Source organism: Oncorhynchus nerka, linkage group LG27 (genome assembly GCF_034236695.1).
Source record: "Oncorhynchus nerka isolate Pitt River linkage group LG27, Oner_Uvic_2.0, whole genome shotgun sequence".
Lineage (NCBI taxonomy): Eukaryota > Metazoa > Chordata > Actinopteri > Salmoniformes > Salmonidae > Oncorhynchus > Oncorhynchus nerka.
This window is the reverse complement of record NC_088422.1, coordinates 31,432,256-31,448,612: the sequence shown is the minus strand read 5'-3', so window position 1 is coordinate 31,448,612 and position 16,357 is coordinate 31,432,256. Positions and strand designations below refer to the sequence as shown.

General features: G+C 44.5%; 1 protein-coding gene across 1 annotated transcript in view; it reads left to right on the top strand.

Moving 5' to 3' along the window:
* Positions 1-16,357, top strand: part of LOC115111593 (AP2-associated protein kinase 1-like) — a 43,930-nt gene that overhangs the window by 18,349 nt on the left and 9,224 nt on the right. Inside the window, 9 exon segments of the mRNA XM_065011550.1 lie at positions 110-319; positions 1,114-1,307; positions 1,604-1,791; positions 1,897-2,001; positions 4,343-4,438; positions 8,012-8,116; positions 8,304-8,375; positions 9,897-10,058; positions 12,376-12,486. Of these exon segments, the coding sequence (XP_064867622.1) occupies positions 110-319; positions 1,114-1,307; positions 1,604-1,791; positions 1,897-2,001; positions 4,343-4,438; positions 8,012-8,116; positions 8,304-8,375; positions 9,897-10,058; positions 12,376-12,486 (1,243 nt within the window).

Below are 16,357 nucleotides of genomic sequence, written 5' to 3'. Positions count from 1 at the left end.
GTTTGCACTTCTCAGAGCAATAACTCATCCCAAACTTGGCCAAATGAGACAGTAGGGAGAGGTTCTCCTGAGCACTGGTTGTGTTTTTCCCACTCCTGTCCCTAAGCAGCATCAGCTTGTGCAGACCCTCTACAAACGGCAGCAGCCTCCCATGCCGGTCCCCCAGAGCTCTGTGGCTGTGCAGCCCAAAGCTAATCCTGTTGCTCCTCTGCTGCCACCAGCCGGCCCTGTGCCCCCCTCCCCCCAAACAGCAGCTCAGCCTGCAGCCACAGGACCTGCTGCACCTGATTCCGACTCTGACTGTGACTCTGAGCCCACGGTAACCTCCCTCCCCTCTGGCAGCCTGCTGCTCTTTGGGACAGGGGGGCTAACGGGCCCTGTCCTTCTGTCTGGGGCCTTTTGAATCTAGCTAATCACCTAACACGGTCTTTGTATACATTCTACATTTTAATTGGATTAGTTCCCTTTAAAATAACTGCATGTTTTATTGATCCATGTCAAAACATTTAGAAATACTTGCTCTTGGATTTGTCCTGTATCCTGTAAACATCAGGGCTGCAATAAGGTGCAAACAAACAATGTAAAGACTGTCATCTTTTAATATTTTTAGTAGTTTTTTCTAACATCAAAGACAGATATTTCATGCTTTGCATCGTGTTCAAAGATATCCAACCAAAAAGATGAGTTTTAGAAGCTGTCTGGCTGCTTTTCCTTTCACTATGGTTAATGTCTAAGGCTGTCATGAAACATCTCTGTCCCTGGAACCTGTCACCACTCAGTTCTGTCCCTTGATTCCTGTGTTTTGTTATTTATTGTTCTGAATCTTCTAAATCCAATCTCTCAACAACAACAAATATAATCAATAACTGATCATCCTCAAGACCCTACATTGGCGCTTTGCCACTAATCAACCATGTCTTTTCACTAACCAGTAGAAGTTGTTTCAATGTGGTTTTGCAATTGTTCTGTATTTTGGGATGCAAAGAAATAATATCTTCTCTTAGAGAATGGCTTAATCAACCTGTATATCCCCTGTAATTTTCTTCCTTCTCTCCCTGATTTTCATATTCCGTGTGATATTTTTCCTAATCTTCGTGAGTCTTTCCTCCCCAGCCTCTGGCATCTGGCCGTGGGCTCCACAAGGTTGGCTCCCTGACGCCCCCCTCCTCCCCAAAGATGGGCCCCCGGGGTGGCCACAGGCGCATACTGAGCGATGTCACCCACAGTGCTGTGTTTGGGGTCCCAGTCAGCAGGTCCACCCAGCTACTGCAGGCGGCTGCAGCCGAGGCCAGCCTCAACAAGTCCAAGTAAGCTGAATTAACTAATCTCAATGAACTAACAATCAACTGTCCAATTATTCTACTGACAGAGAGTGTGAGATTCAGGCCAAAGAATATACAACAGGCAACTGTATAAACATCCCCTTTATAGCCCAGTTTAACACAGGAATAAACTGTCTATTCAATCTACAATGAACTCAATAGACTTTTAATTCACCCATATTTGCTTACATGCTCTTATTTGCACAGACTCATTTGTACCTAAGATAAATGAGATGGATGATTTCCTCTGTAACCTTTGTGTTTCCGTATGTGTGTTGTAGGTCAGCCAGCACCACCCCCTCTGGCTCCCCCTGCTCCTCCCAGCAGAGTGTGAACCAGCCATGTGAGGGTGGTGCCCAGACAGCTCCCTTTGCACCGTCTGGCAGCTGGAACCCGTTTGGTGACGACAACTTCTCCAAGCTCACTGCTGAGGAGCTACTCAACAAGGATTTTACCAAGCTGGTCGAGAGTAAGACCACAATGCCCAATCTGCGTATACACATCTGCAAGTGCAATGGATAGAAAAAAGCATCACCTCTGTTCATTTACCTAAATGTGTATGTCTTTATGACAGCTACAACAGGGGAGAGGGCCAGCCTCTCCACAGAGAACCTCATTCCAGGTCTGCAGCCTGTCTCTGCTGCTGGTGCTACAGGCAAAGGCTTTCCCAGGTAAGGCTGTCCATGTTTTCAACAGCTTCCCTCCCTCTCTGTGTCATACCTACGTTATTATCCCTCCCTCATCTCTACATATTTCCCATGAGGTGTCCTCATGTGTTTTTAGGTGTTGGCTTCGTCTCTAAATCTTTAAGACAAATGTTTTCTAAATTTTTCCTCATTTACAATGTATTAATATTGGTTTGTGTAGTTGTTGGTCTAGCTTCTGTAACTTTGTAGCAAGTACGGTGTGCTTTATGTTGCGTCATGATTAGGTGTGCTTGACAATCTGGACCCTCTATTTCTGAAACTGTCCGCCGCCATTGTCGCAACCCCTATTTACCAGCCTGTTCAACCTCTCCTTCGTATCATCTGAGATCCCCAAGGATTGGAAAGCTGCCACGGTCATCCCCCTCTTCAAAGGGGGAGACACCCTGGACCCAAACTGATACAGACCGATATCCATCCTGCCCTGCCTATCTAAGGTCTTTGAAAGCCAAGTCAACAAACAGATCACTGACCATCTCGAATCCCACCGTACCTTCTCCACTGTGCACCTCCGAGACGGTCACGGGTGTACCTCAACCACGCTCAAGGTACTAAACGATATCATAACCGCCATCGAGAAAAGACAGTACTGTGCAGCCGTCTTCATCGACCTGGCCAAGGCTTTCGACTCTGTCAATCACCATATTCTTATCGGCAGACTCAGTAGCCTCGGTTTTTCTAATAACTGCCTTGCCTGGTTCACAGTGTGTCAAATCGGAGGGCAAGTTGTCCGGTCCTCTGGCAGTCTCTATGGGGGTACCACAGGGTTCAATTCTCGGGCCGACTCTTTTTTCTGTATATATCAATGATGTCGCTCTTGCTGCGGGCGATTCCCTGATCCACCTCAACGCAGACGACACCATTCTGTATACTTCTGGCCCTTCCTTGGACACTGTGCTATCTAACCTCCAAACGAGCTTCAATGCCATACAACACTCCTTCCGTGGCCTCCAACTGCTCTTAAATGCTAGTAAAACCAAATGCATGCTTTTCAACCGTTCGCTGCCTGCACCCGCACGCCCAACTAGCATCACCACCCTGGATGGTTCCGACCTAGAATATGTGGACATCTATAAGTACCTAGGTGTCTGGCTAGAATGCAAACTCTCCTTCCAGACTCATCTCAAACATCTCCAATCCAAAATCAAATCGAGAGTCGGCTTTCTATTTCGCAACAAAGCCTCCTTCACTCACGCCACCAAACTTACCCTAGTAAAACTGACTATCCTACCGATCCTCGACTTCGGCGACGTCATCTACAAAATAGCTTCCAATACTCTACTCAGCAAACTGGATGCAGTTTCACAGTGCCATCCGTTTTGTTACTAAAGCACCTTATACCACCCACCACCTCGACCTGTATGCTGTAGTCGGCTGGCCCTCGCTACATATTCGTCGCCAGACCCACTGGCTCCAGGTCTTCTACAAGTCCATGCTAGGTAAAGCTCCGCCTTATCTCAGTTCACTGGTCACAATGGCAACACTCACCCGTAGCACGCGCTCCAGCAGGTGTATCTCACTGATCATCCCTAAAGCCAAAACCTCATTTGGCCGCCTTTCCTTCCAGTTCTCTGCTGCCTGTGACTGGAACGAATTGCAAAAATCGCTGAAGTTTTTTTTATCTCCCTCACCAACTTCAAACATCTGCTATCTGAGCAGCTAACCGATCGCTGCAACTGTACATAGTCCATCGGTATATAGCCCACCCAATTTACCTACCTCATCCCCATACTGTTTTTATTTAATTTAATTTTCTGCTCTTTTGCACACCAGTATCTCTACCTGCACATGTTCATCTGATCATTTAGCACTCTAGTGTTAATCTGCTAAATTGTAATTATCCACTCATATGGCCTATTTATTGCCTACCTCATGCCTTTTGCACACAATGTATATAGATTATCTGATTGATTTATTCTACTATGTTATTGACCTGTTTATTGTTTACTCCATGTGTAACTCTGTTATCTGTTCACACTGCTATGCTTTATCTTGGCCAGGTCGCAGTTGCAAATGAGAACTAGTTCTCAACTAGCCTACCTGGTTAAATAAAGGTTAAAATAAAAATAAATATATCGGTCCTAGAGACATCCAACTGTCCTGTGTTCTAGAAAGCCCTTCTAGACAATCAGAAACTAGTGTTCAATGTTGTTTATTGTGTTATCCTCAGCTCTGTTGTCCTCAATGACATCTTGTTGACTTCAATTAGATCAATAACTGTTAAAAAATATATATATAAAAAAATCAACATCCATCCTCCCCCTATTCTCCTGATAGCTCTCATTCTTTCTCTCTTTCTCCCTGTGTGATGTTAAGCTGAGAGATCTGCTGACATCCTGAGTTTGGATGCAGGCTCAGAGATGTTGAGTGGCCCGGACCCCTTTAACACACACTCCCTCTCTGACACCCCAGGTAACGCCCTTTCCCAGCATGCAACATTGTTGTGGAATGAAGTGGCAGCTGTCTTTTTCAATTCTTGCACATATACGTTCCTGAGACACTCATGTTGGTGGATTGTATACACTACATGGCCTAAAGTATGGAAACCTGCTCGTCGAACATCTCAATACAAAATAATATGAATTTGTTCCCCCTCTTTGCTGCTATAACATCCTCCACTCTTCTGGGAAGGCTTTCCATTAGATGTTGGAACATTTTTGCGGGGACTTGCTTCCATTCAGCCACGAGCATAAGTGAGGTCATGCACTGATGTTAGGCAATTATGCCTGACTCGCAGTCAGTTTTCTAATTCATCCCAAAGGTGTTCGCTGGAGTTGAGGTCAGGGCTCTATGCAGGCCAGTCGACAAACCGTTTATGTATACACCTCGCTTTGTGCATGGGGACATTTGTCATGCTGAAACAGGAAAAGGCCTTCCCCGAACTACTGCCACAAAGTTGGAAGCACAGAATTGTCTAGAATGTCATTGTATGCTGTAGCATTAAGGTTTCCCTTCACTGGATCTAAGGGGCCTAGACTAAACCATGAAAACAGCCCCAGACCATTATTCCTCCTCCACCGAACTTTACAGTTGGCACTATGCAGTCAGTCATGTAGTGTTCTCCTGGCATCCGCCAAACCCAGATTCATCTGTCGGATTGCCTGGTGGTGAAGCGTGATTCATCACTCCAGATAACGCATTTCCACTGCTCCAGGGTCCAATGGCGGCAAGCGTTACACCACTCCAGCCGATGTTTGGCACTGCGCATGGTGATCTTAGGCTTGTGTGCGGCTGCTCTGTCATGGGAAAACCATTTCATGAAGCTCTCGGCGAACAGTTCTTGTGCTGACGTCACTTCCAGAGGCACTTTGGAACTCGGTATTGAGTGTTGCAACCGATTTTTGCGCTAAGTGCTTCAGCACTCTGCAGTCCCTTTCTATGGGCTTGTGTGGCCTACCACTTCGTGGCTGAGCTATTGTTACTCCTAGACGTTTCCACTTCACAATAACAACACTTACAGTTGATCGGGGCAGCTCTAGCAAGGCAGTTTTGATGAACTGACTTGTAGGAAAGGTGCCATCATTGAAAGTCACAGGTCTTCTTCAGTTGGGGCGGCAGATAGCCTAGTAGTTAGAGCATTGGACTAGTAACCGAAAGGTTGCAAGATCGAATCCCCGAGCTGACAAGGTCAAAAATGTTGTTCTGTCCCTGAACAAGGCAGTTAACCCACTATTCCTAGGCCGTCATTGAAAATGCTTGATTTTGTACACCTGTCAGCAACTGAAATAGCCTAATCACTATTTTCGAGGGATATCCATATACTTTTGACCGTGTAGTGTATGTCCTATAGCTCATGTCCTTTTAAAGCCATTGTTTATATAATGACTCTGAGATTACATGGCTTTGCTCTGTCATGCTATTGTTCCTGTCCTGTTAGCGCAGTAAACACACTCATTGATTCCCTTTCAGCTCCTATGAATAGAGACTGGATCGCCTCACACTTGTGGACCCGTGCCTCTAACTGCACTGTTGCCTGCTTACCAGAAGGACACATTCAACTTTATTAATTGGATTGCTGTACTGTAGCCTACCTCTGGAGGTGCCGGCTTCAGAATGCCCTTGTCACTGAGAAAAGTGGGAAAGTTTCCCATCACATCTGAGCTCTTCCTTCAGTTGGTAGTTGACTGCTTTTCCAAATGGCACAGGAGCCATACACTGTCATAGCTCAGTCTGGTCTGTGCAAAGGCCCACAGAGTGGCTCCAGTGACAGTCAGTCAGTCGGGACTGAGGGGATAAAAGGCAGCCTGTGGCTGTTACATAAGCAGGGTGTGGTTAATCTTCTCTGTCCTCTCCCCACTCACACTTTCTTCTACACAGTGTTCTCTATCCATCAGTGCCCTAAGGAAGAGTCAACAACAGGAACTGCATCACTGCTTTTGTAACCTTTATTTATTTGACTAGACAATTCAGTTAAGAACAAATTCAAATTTACAATGACGGCCTACATCGGCCAAACCCGGACGACGCTGGGCCAATTGTGCGCCGCCCTATGGGACTCCCAATAATACAGCCTGGATTCAAACCAGGGTGTCTGTAGTGACGCCTCGAACACTGAGATGCAGTGCCTTAGACCCCTGCGCCACTCGGAAGCCCACATTTCTCTGTTGGGAGAGCACTGCACAGTGTCTGCAGAAGTTCACATAACCACAGGCCAAATGTAAGGACCTCCAAGCCTGTTGCGCCACAGCATATTTCAGAAGGGATGGTCCTATTGTCTAGCTATTCAATTTTCATAGTATGTCATTCTTAAAGGGGATTAGAAAGAGAATCTGTTTCCTCACAGATCAGTGCATGCTGCTGTCTTATTGTGCCAAACGAGGAGTACACCAGAGCCATACATCTTAATATGGCTCTGGAATGCACAGCTGTTGTCATAGCAGTTTGTTAGCATTGACCTATGACCTTTATCCCTTAGTGAAGGGGGCAAATGGGCAGCTGTGCTGTGTCATGTTCTGAGCCCACACCCCCTGCCCAAGGTCCTCTGTCCCCCCCATAGCAGCCAGTCACCTGTAAGTATGTATGGAGAGGAGGTTTTGACCCAGAAGATACTCCCACACGCATGCACCTGGTTTGCACTCAGGCTGTTTGGATGTACTAACCTGCTGGAGAGGCACATATCCTGAAGACAGTTCTCCTGCTTTGTCTGTGACACACCTGGCACACCCAACAAAGCTGACTTAATAAGGATGCCATCAGTCCGATAGTGCTGGGTGATCCAACACTTTTTCAGTGATGAAAGTGAAGAGTCATGTAAGGGACAGTCAGTGATGTCGGCCTAGTCTGTAACGGCACTATGGTAGCTAACCCCTGGTATGTTTTTTTTGTATAGGCTGACATTTTGCTCTTTGAGACTGTTTGGCAATGCTTGTCTGCCATATTGAAATTAATCTGTCAACTAATGACCAAATACAGATGAGATAATGACACTAGCTGCTAGTTGTTTATCTTTGTCTGTTTGATTGGATGGATTTGTGTTTTGATGGTTTAAGACGATCAGGGTACACACTCCCTTTTGAAGGCATGTTTCGCCGCTTCACTACCAGTTTGACATGAATGGTATTAATACAGTGGGCCCAGCTGAAATAAACCTGTCCTCTACTCAAGCATGGTCTGTGATCTCTAATATCACACTAGGGTTGATTTGATTTTTTCCTCCTTTTTTTTATTCCCCTCTGCTGAATAGGAAAGCAAGAGGGACAGGGCTGCCTCATGGCAAAACATGACGCAGCCAGTAGAATAATGACAAATCCAAGAACTAACCGTTACTACCCCTTGTGAGCGTTTCCCTTTACCAACTAATGCTCATTTTGATAGCATAATTAATTACCATGTTCTAAGTGGTACCTAAATGAGCCTTCATCTCTTTTCTCCCTCTACTCCTACTTTGCTTATGCAAATTCTCCCTTCCTTTCCTCTCTTTCTATGCCTTTCTCACTCCTGGTCCTCCCTCTCCTCTTCCTGTCCCTCTGTTTGGATGGCTCACAGAGAAGCTGATTGAGGGACTGAAGTCCCCTGAGACTTGTCTGCTGCTCCCTGACCTTTTGCCCCTGGCTGACCCCTTCAGCAGCTGTGGAGAGGGCAACAGCAATGGTATCAGGCTATCCTGTTTGCATGCCTGTCTCTCCCCTTCCTGTATCCTCTCCAGATATGAGAGATGCTTCTGGTTGTTTATGAACTCATATCAGTCTCATATACTTTATTACCTGGAGCTTTTTTAATTCCTTCTGTCCTTCTCGTTCATTTCTTTATCCGACCATCTCTCCTGTTCCATTTTCAGCTGCAGCTAAGGCTGATACGTATGTGGACTCTCTGATCCTGGGTCTGGACACAGCCTCCGCCAGCCTGCCAGGTTAGTTTTTACCACTCCTCTGTATCAGCCTTGAATTATAGGTAGTGTTATTACATTATTGCCATACATCAGCTGGCGTTCATGAATGAACACTCTGTGTGTGAGGTCTGTGTGTGTGCTCTGTGTGTGAGGCCACAATGCATTGGGATAACACAGAGGGATTTGCCTTCACTAAGATTGAGTGAGTGTTATTTCTGCCATCAATGTCATACCGGCATATCAGTCTTGATTCAGGAGCTTAGTTGTGGTTTCCTTTGTTTTAACTATTGCTTGGTGTTGAAAGGATCGGGTCATTTATCAGTAGCCTGCTCAAACATGCCCTGCCAGGCTGTGCTGACAGGTTTGCTTGCAGCAGAATATGATTCCCTGTCACCATTTTTTTTATTGCTGTTAATTAACAAGACCGTCTGGAATGGTTGTGACAGCGAGCGTCTCGGTTTATCGCAATGAACCGTTACTATGACGTACTCTTTTAAGGGTGAACAGGAAAACATTTGCAGTGCACTGTTGATTAGCAGTGCTGTTCTGCTCTAGATGAACATGAGCAAAGTGTGAATGTTTGTGTAATGGATGACATTTCCGACAGCCAGTGAAAATAGGCTGGAGCTGGGGACAAGGCTACTGCTGAGCAATAGAGTATGTCTGCTGTCCCTGGGTTTGCCCACTCCAGATCATTCAGTGGGCAGTTTTATTTTGCTCAGCTTTTGGTTGTAGTGGAAATCTGCTCCACTAGAGGACACTAATGGACCATGGTCCTGTCATTGGTCCAAATATTACATACAGCACAGTACCATTACTAGTCTGGGGTTTGAGCAGGGTAGTACTTGGAGGATAAATTTATATTAGGAACACCTAATATTAAGTTGCAGCCCCCATTCTGCCCTCAGAACTGCCTCAATTTGTTGGGGCATGGACTCTACAAGGTATCGAAAGCGTTCTACAGGCATGCTGGCCCATGTTGCTGCCAATGCTTTCCACAGTTGTCAAGTTGGCTGGATGTCCTCTGGGTGGTGGATCATGCTTGATACACACAGGAAACTTTTGATTGTGAAAAACCTAGCAGCATTGCAGTTCTTGACACAAACCGGTGTATCTGGAACATTGTATGATAGTAGGTGCCAAGGCACTTAAATATTTTGTCTTGCCCATTCACCCTTTGAATGGCACACATACATAATCCATGTCTCAAGGCTTAAAAATCCTTCTTTAACATGTCTCCTCCCCTTCATATACACTGATCTGATTTTGAAGTGGATTTAACAAGTTTCATCAATAAGGGATCATAGCGTTCACCTGGTCAGTCTGTCATGGAAAGAGCAGGTGTTCTTAATGTTTTGTATACTCAGTTTATAAGAGGAAGCTCAAATTTACTTTTGGTCTGAACTTTTTTCTGTGGGAAGAGGGTGAGCAAGCTTATTAACCCAATGCTTTTTTTCCCTGTTTGGGCTAATGGCCTGTTTACTTTCTTTCGTTCTTCCTCCCTACATCCTGGCCCTTGTGCCCTGGCCTCTCCTCCCTCAGACCCTCTAGCTGGGGAGGACTCTCTGCTGGGCTGCTCTCTGCTCTCTCACACCTCCACCCCTGGGGTTCAAACTGTCTGTGTACCTCCATCCTCCTGCTCCTCTGCCTCCTGTCTGGATGAGCTGGCTTCTGTCTCATTTGGCACTGCCCAAGCACCTGCTGGTAAGACCCTCTCACCAGCTGTCATATACTGTACACTGAGTGTACAAAACATTAGGGACACCTTCATAATATTGAGTTGCACCCCCTTTTGCCCTCAGAACGAACAGCCTCCATATGTCAGGGCATGGACTCTACAACGTGTCAAAAGCGTTCCACAGGGATGCTGGCCCATGTTAACTCCAATGCTTCCCACAGTTGTCAAGTTGGCTGGATGTCCTTTGGGTGGTGGACCGTTCTTGATACACACAAACTGTTGAGCGTGAAAATCCCAGCAGTGTTGCAGTTCTTGACACTAAAACCTGTGCGCCAAGCTACCATAATACTACCATACCCCATTCAAAGGCACTTACAAAAATTATTTTGCAGCGTTTGCACAAGGTGCTTAATACATGTTAATATAAAAAATATTAGAAAATGTATTGGTCGTGCAAATTAATTTCCAGGCAGTCTACTGAGTTTTATTTCCTCAAGTTTTGCACTCTAGTTGCCAGGAGAGCTTGCTTATTCTACCTATACTGCCACTCAGCCAGGCAGGTACAGAACTGACTGATTAGGTTCCACCAAACATCCCATCAATAGCTAAAATGCTTGTCAAATGTACAGTAGATTCCTCCTGTCTGGCAGGATATTGATTTTTATGAATGAGTTTTGCCAGACTCAACCAAGGATGTAGTGGAGGGTGAGGGTAAACACCGTTTACTTACCTTTATATTTGGGAAATGCCGTTTAATCTCCCGGATTTGCCTTGTTAGCAGCGCGTTCATTCACTACTCTGTCCAACGGGAAACTCTGCCTATGATGTATGATGCCGAGAGGTGAAACGAACTACCTCAGCCCAGACATAGTGGCAAGTAGCAGAGGGACGCCGCTGATAGTGGGAATTCTTTTAACATCCCTTTGACTCCTGCCGTGTCAACAGACATCCCCCCCCCCCAGTGTACAACTGGTAAATAGTCGCTTATATTTCAGTCAGGTGTCTAGCTAGCTAGGTAGTTCAAAGGCTCTGGCTATTAGCCAGGTAGCTAGCTGGCTAGAAGGATGAAGTTAGAAGCTAATGTTGAATGAAACCTGACCTCAGCAGGGGTAGTTGACTGAAATGAAGCTAGCTGTAATCCAAAGATGGGCTACTTAAAGTTCTCATAACAAAATACCTTTTCTTTATAGAGTAGTGAGACAGACAGTGGTGTGTCAAGCTGCAAAGGAGATACAGAGAGGGGGGAAGCATTGAAGCAAGCAGGGAGAGAGGTTAGTAGTACAGTGGTTCCCAAACTTGGGGTCCGGGGACCCATGTGGGGTGTAAATGATCTTATCAAACGCACAATTACATTTTCTACGAATGGCTTTTTACACCATCAAAATTCACTTTCATGTCATTTAGTGAAATATAAAGACAATTTAATAATATGTATACTGAACAAAAATATAAGTGCAACAATTTCAAAGATTTTACTGAGTTAGAGTTCATATAAGGAAATCAGTCAACATCAGTAATGACTTACCACTCATATAGTAAATAAAGTGAAACCCGTATTATTGAGTTGTACCTGTAAGGTAGTGATAACTGCGACTAGAAACAATTGCATAATAGGAACTATAACAAATTGATGATCCTTGAAAGTAAATATTAGTGCTTGAAAAAGTACTTGAATTTGACTTGCACTGTCTATATGAATCCTGATCTTGCCCATTCACCCTCTGAATGGCACACATACACAATCCATGTCTCAATTGTCTCAAGGCTTAAAAATCCTTCTTTGACCTTTCTTCTCCCCTTCATCTACACTGATTTGAAGTGGATTTAACAAGTGACATCACCTGGATTCACCTGGTCAGTCTGTCATGTTTTGTACACAGTGTGTTACCTGTGTGTAAACGCCCCTCAGCAAGTCTGACCTCCGACTTATGTTCAGCCAAAACTAAACCTCACGCCTGCAATATCTCTCAGCTTTAACGCCCAGTCAAAACACTAAAATACATGTTCAAAGGAAAGTGACCTTTGAATGTATGATGTTAAACTATCATATTAGTAATATCAAGAGAAGCCAACTGACCTGTCGGCAGCCTGTATCAACAGCCCTTCATAGTTCAAACAGTGAGGTATTAATTTGTAGCGCTATACAGCAGCCACAGCATTGTGGGATCTTCTGCAGACCCTTGACTCATTTACAAAAGCCACATCAGATGCATGGCTTAGTACTAACGTTGTGACTGCTCTGGCCGCATCTATCTCTGTACTCCCTGCACCCACTCGCACTCTTCTGGGCTGCGCTAACCTTCCCCCTCCATCACCCCTTCACCTCCTCTCCTCCACCTGCAGACTCTGCTTACCTCATGTCGGGCTTCCAGCCACCCGAGGCTGGGAAGAAGGGCACTGAGGACGAGTTTGACCCCATCCCTGTGCTCATCTCCAAAAACTCCAACAACCAAGGTATGTAAGGTAGACCAGCAGAATGTAGATAGGGTATGGATCCACGTGTCTCGTTGATCCACACAGATATTCTGAAGACCAGAGTACTGTTCTGTATGAGCTGTCTCCCTCAACCCATATAACCCAAGGTGACCATGAATGAGCACAGCCATCGCTGAGAAGACCCTAGCTAACAACTTAGTTCATCACTTACACCTGATGAGAGCGACTATAGCTGGATTGTGCTGTAACCTTAGCTAGCCCTCATCCTAGCATGCTCTCACATCGGTGGGTTTCTCTTAGCTTTCTCTCATTCACTTTTCATTGGTTGAACGTTGTCAATAAGAATTGGCAGTTCCGATCAAAGGGAGGCACCGTTCTGCAGTTGTTTTGTACAGTCGGTCAGAACAGAAGCACCAAAGGCAGAGCTTGAAGGAGTAGTTCTTCTAGAGGGTAGGACGACTTACAATATGTCCTCCCAGCACGCTTTCCCTGAAATGCTGCGGCTGCATATAGATAACCTCAGCTTACTTTCTGTATATTTATTTTCTTCTCTTCCCTGTCCCTCATTCACCCCTGTCTGCTCCTGTCATTCTGCTTTCTTCTCCGCTCTCTTTCACCGATTCTCAATTATTTGCCATTATGTTCTGGCCTCTGTTCTGTTAAATTCTTTCTCTAAATATTACTCTCACTCCCGCTCGTTCGCCTTTCTCCCTCTTCTCTCTTCCTTGCTCCCCCCATGTCCTTGTCTCCCTCTCTCTCTCTTTCTGGCACGTTTCAGGTGGTCACTCGCGCAGCAACAGTGGCAGTTCAGAGTCCAGCATCCCCAACATGGCCCGCTCCCTTCTGCTGGTGGATCAGCTCATCGACCTCTAGGGGGGTTGGGAGAGAGAGGTCGAAGGGGCGGCGTGCAATCGTAACACGTAGGGGATGGAGAGGGGGCAGCAGAGGCACTTCTGTAGCACCTTGTGAGGTGAAATGGACTAGTGAAAACTTTCTCCGGTGTGCCTCCTTGCCCCCCCCCCACCATCTCTTGCTTGCCTGATACAATGGTGGCCGTTGGCATTCCCATGTTGGTGTAACAACTTTGCATTAACCCCCACCCTGACACATTGTCTGCTTCTGTCTTGGCTGCACTAGGGTCATTATCATGCTTTCAACAATCTGTCAACATTCCTAATTGTCCTTCCATGCAGATTCAACCCCACCTCATGCACATACTGCCTGGCTTGCCCATAACCCGATTTGTCTTTGCTGGGTTCTACAATGTTTGATCACTTATACAATCCACCCCTGGCATACCTATTTGTCACAGGTCTGACCATGTAACACAACTGTACAGTGCTTCTAGCTCTCCTGGTTATCTGTATGCACTCTTCCTGTAGCAGCTATGACCATGTATAGTCTATAGAGCAAAGCAGTTGCCCTTAAGAAAAGCATATGCTAACTGAACTATCTAGAGCTGCTTGCATTGGGCATACAGGGGGGACTAATAATGACGATAAGCTGTCAGTCCTTGGTCTTCTCCGGTGTGTTTAACTGTTATCAAACTGCTGTGATCCACTGCTGCCCCCTGGGAATGTTTGGCAGTCTGTTGTAAGATGTCTGCCATTGTAAGCTCATAAGCGCTTGTGCAACGTGCACCGTTACAGTAGACATCTGATCTCTACAGGCGTCGCCAGCTGCCCCCAAACTGGAGCTGATATTCAGGTCTGGTACAACAACCATCTCCTTTACTGTGCAACCATGTTTATCTTGGCTGTGCTTTACGTAAGAGCTACAATCTGTTTATCTGAAGGTTTCCTGGGATTATTGTTCCTGTGCTGTGAATTTCCTGTAGTCCTCCTTTAAGATTATATTGAGCTGGTGCATTTTTATCCCCCTTCCACTATGCCCTTAAGTCTAAGAATTGTCTGGAAAGATTGATGCAATCGTGGTATTATTCTAAATGTGTGTGATTCATTTGAATGCCCTTTTGATCATGTGTATTTCAATAAGAACTTTATTGGGTATATTTGGGTTTGTTTCTATCCCCGGCACATTGGCAAGGTTAGCAGCTGTAAATTCAGAGTCTGCGATAGAAAAAGGGTGCCATATTGAGTATGGGAATAAGCATGAGAATAAGACTCGCAGGTACAACAGAAATGTGCAATGGTTATTTAATGAGTCGGTTGATATTCACCAGTGAGCCAGCAGAGCGAGAACTAGCTGCAGCTTGGGTTTTGTCTGTCTGCTTGTGTTGTGCTGGTGTAGCCATACAGTACAGGCAATCCGTTTCTCTATTTGTTCCATGTGCCTCTGTTGCACATGTTCGTAATCATTCATATCCACCTCCCTTTTGTCCGATCTACCCATCCATCCATACCACACAAACACACACACCTTGATGTTGCTTGCCTATGATGTAATGTCCAACTTAAATCTGGACAACTCCATTCCCCACCAACTCTTATGTATATAAAACCACTGTTTCAATGTCCTCATTCTCCCTTTAAAAATGTACTGTAACTACTACTTTGAAAGTGTTTTAATATTTTAAAAAATATATATGTTATGAATAAATGTGACTATTGATGGTACTATAGAATGAATGTATGAAGTGAGTCAATATGAAATATATAAAGTTCATAACAAGTACATATACTTGAATGAAAAAAATGTATTTCTGTGTATTATTTATGAAGCTGTATTTAAGAGTACTACCATCCTGTCCCTCCATTTTGTTCACAGTATTTTTGTCTATCCTTCTTGGTCTTGTGGAAGACTATTTTAGCATAGTTAAAACCATGGGGCTAGTTGCTTCCCTATCTTAATTTGGTTGTGTTTCTGAGGATAGCTCTGCTTGTTACTTACTGTACCTTATTGAGGTATTGTCATCACACCTCATCCCTGGTTTTGACTTTTTTCTAGTTTGATTTTCTTTATCTGAGCTGTAGTTTATTTAATAGCTTGAAGGGAATATATTTCTTCCAACTGTTAGAGCCCTCCTGCTGAAAACAGGGTTTATGACGGAAGAGTCTTCCTGAGATCTCTGTTCCTTATTGTCCTACTCCTTTACTGTTAACCCCTAAATGTATCACAAAAGCTATCTAGCCTACCTACTTACAAGTTACAGTGCAATTAGTATCATTTGTTGGAAACAGAACACATTTATCGTGACTCATCTTTATCCTCCTCCCAGCAAGCATAATCAGTGGATGTGATGCACTACATTGTACCCACCCTTGATTGATCTTATGAGGCATATAAAAATTATACAATATTTCAGAAACTGAAATGCAAACCCGTATAATGCATGTCAAAAAGTTGTTTCCATACTTAGAAAGTATACAAAGCAAAATGATACATTTCCGTTGATGGTACTGCTAGTGTCTTTGAGACAAAACATTGTTTTACCCCTCACCAAACCATATATTGTACAGAAATTGGCCTGTGGAATCTGAAGTGTATGGACAGATAATCAGTAAAGCTACTCTTGTTTATTTTTTATTCATTTTTCTCTCTGATCTACTTGTTGTACAGTTCAGTCTTCTGCAGGTTTTAGTGTAGCTAACCTATGCAATTCTACAGTAGTGCTCATATTGTTCTTAGACACCACAGTGTTGTATTCAGTAGAGGTCTAGCCTTGCCAGTAGAGTTTCAATTGCTGTGAAACGGCTGTACCTAGTGTGTTTGCTAGGGGAAACGGTGACAAGTATAATTTGATTAGATGTAAACTGTTGACATGAACAGCAAATGTTAATATGTGAAAGCTAAGAGTTATCTAGTGTGTACCTTCTATTTTTATGAAATAAGAAAAAAAGAAAACAAAGGGACCTTAAATAAACATGTAAATGTGGATATAACTAGTCTTCTTGGTGTCTTTCAGTTCACCAGTAGGAAATGTAGTTCA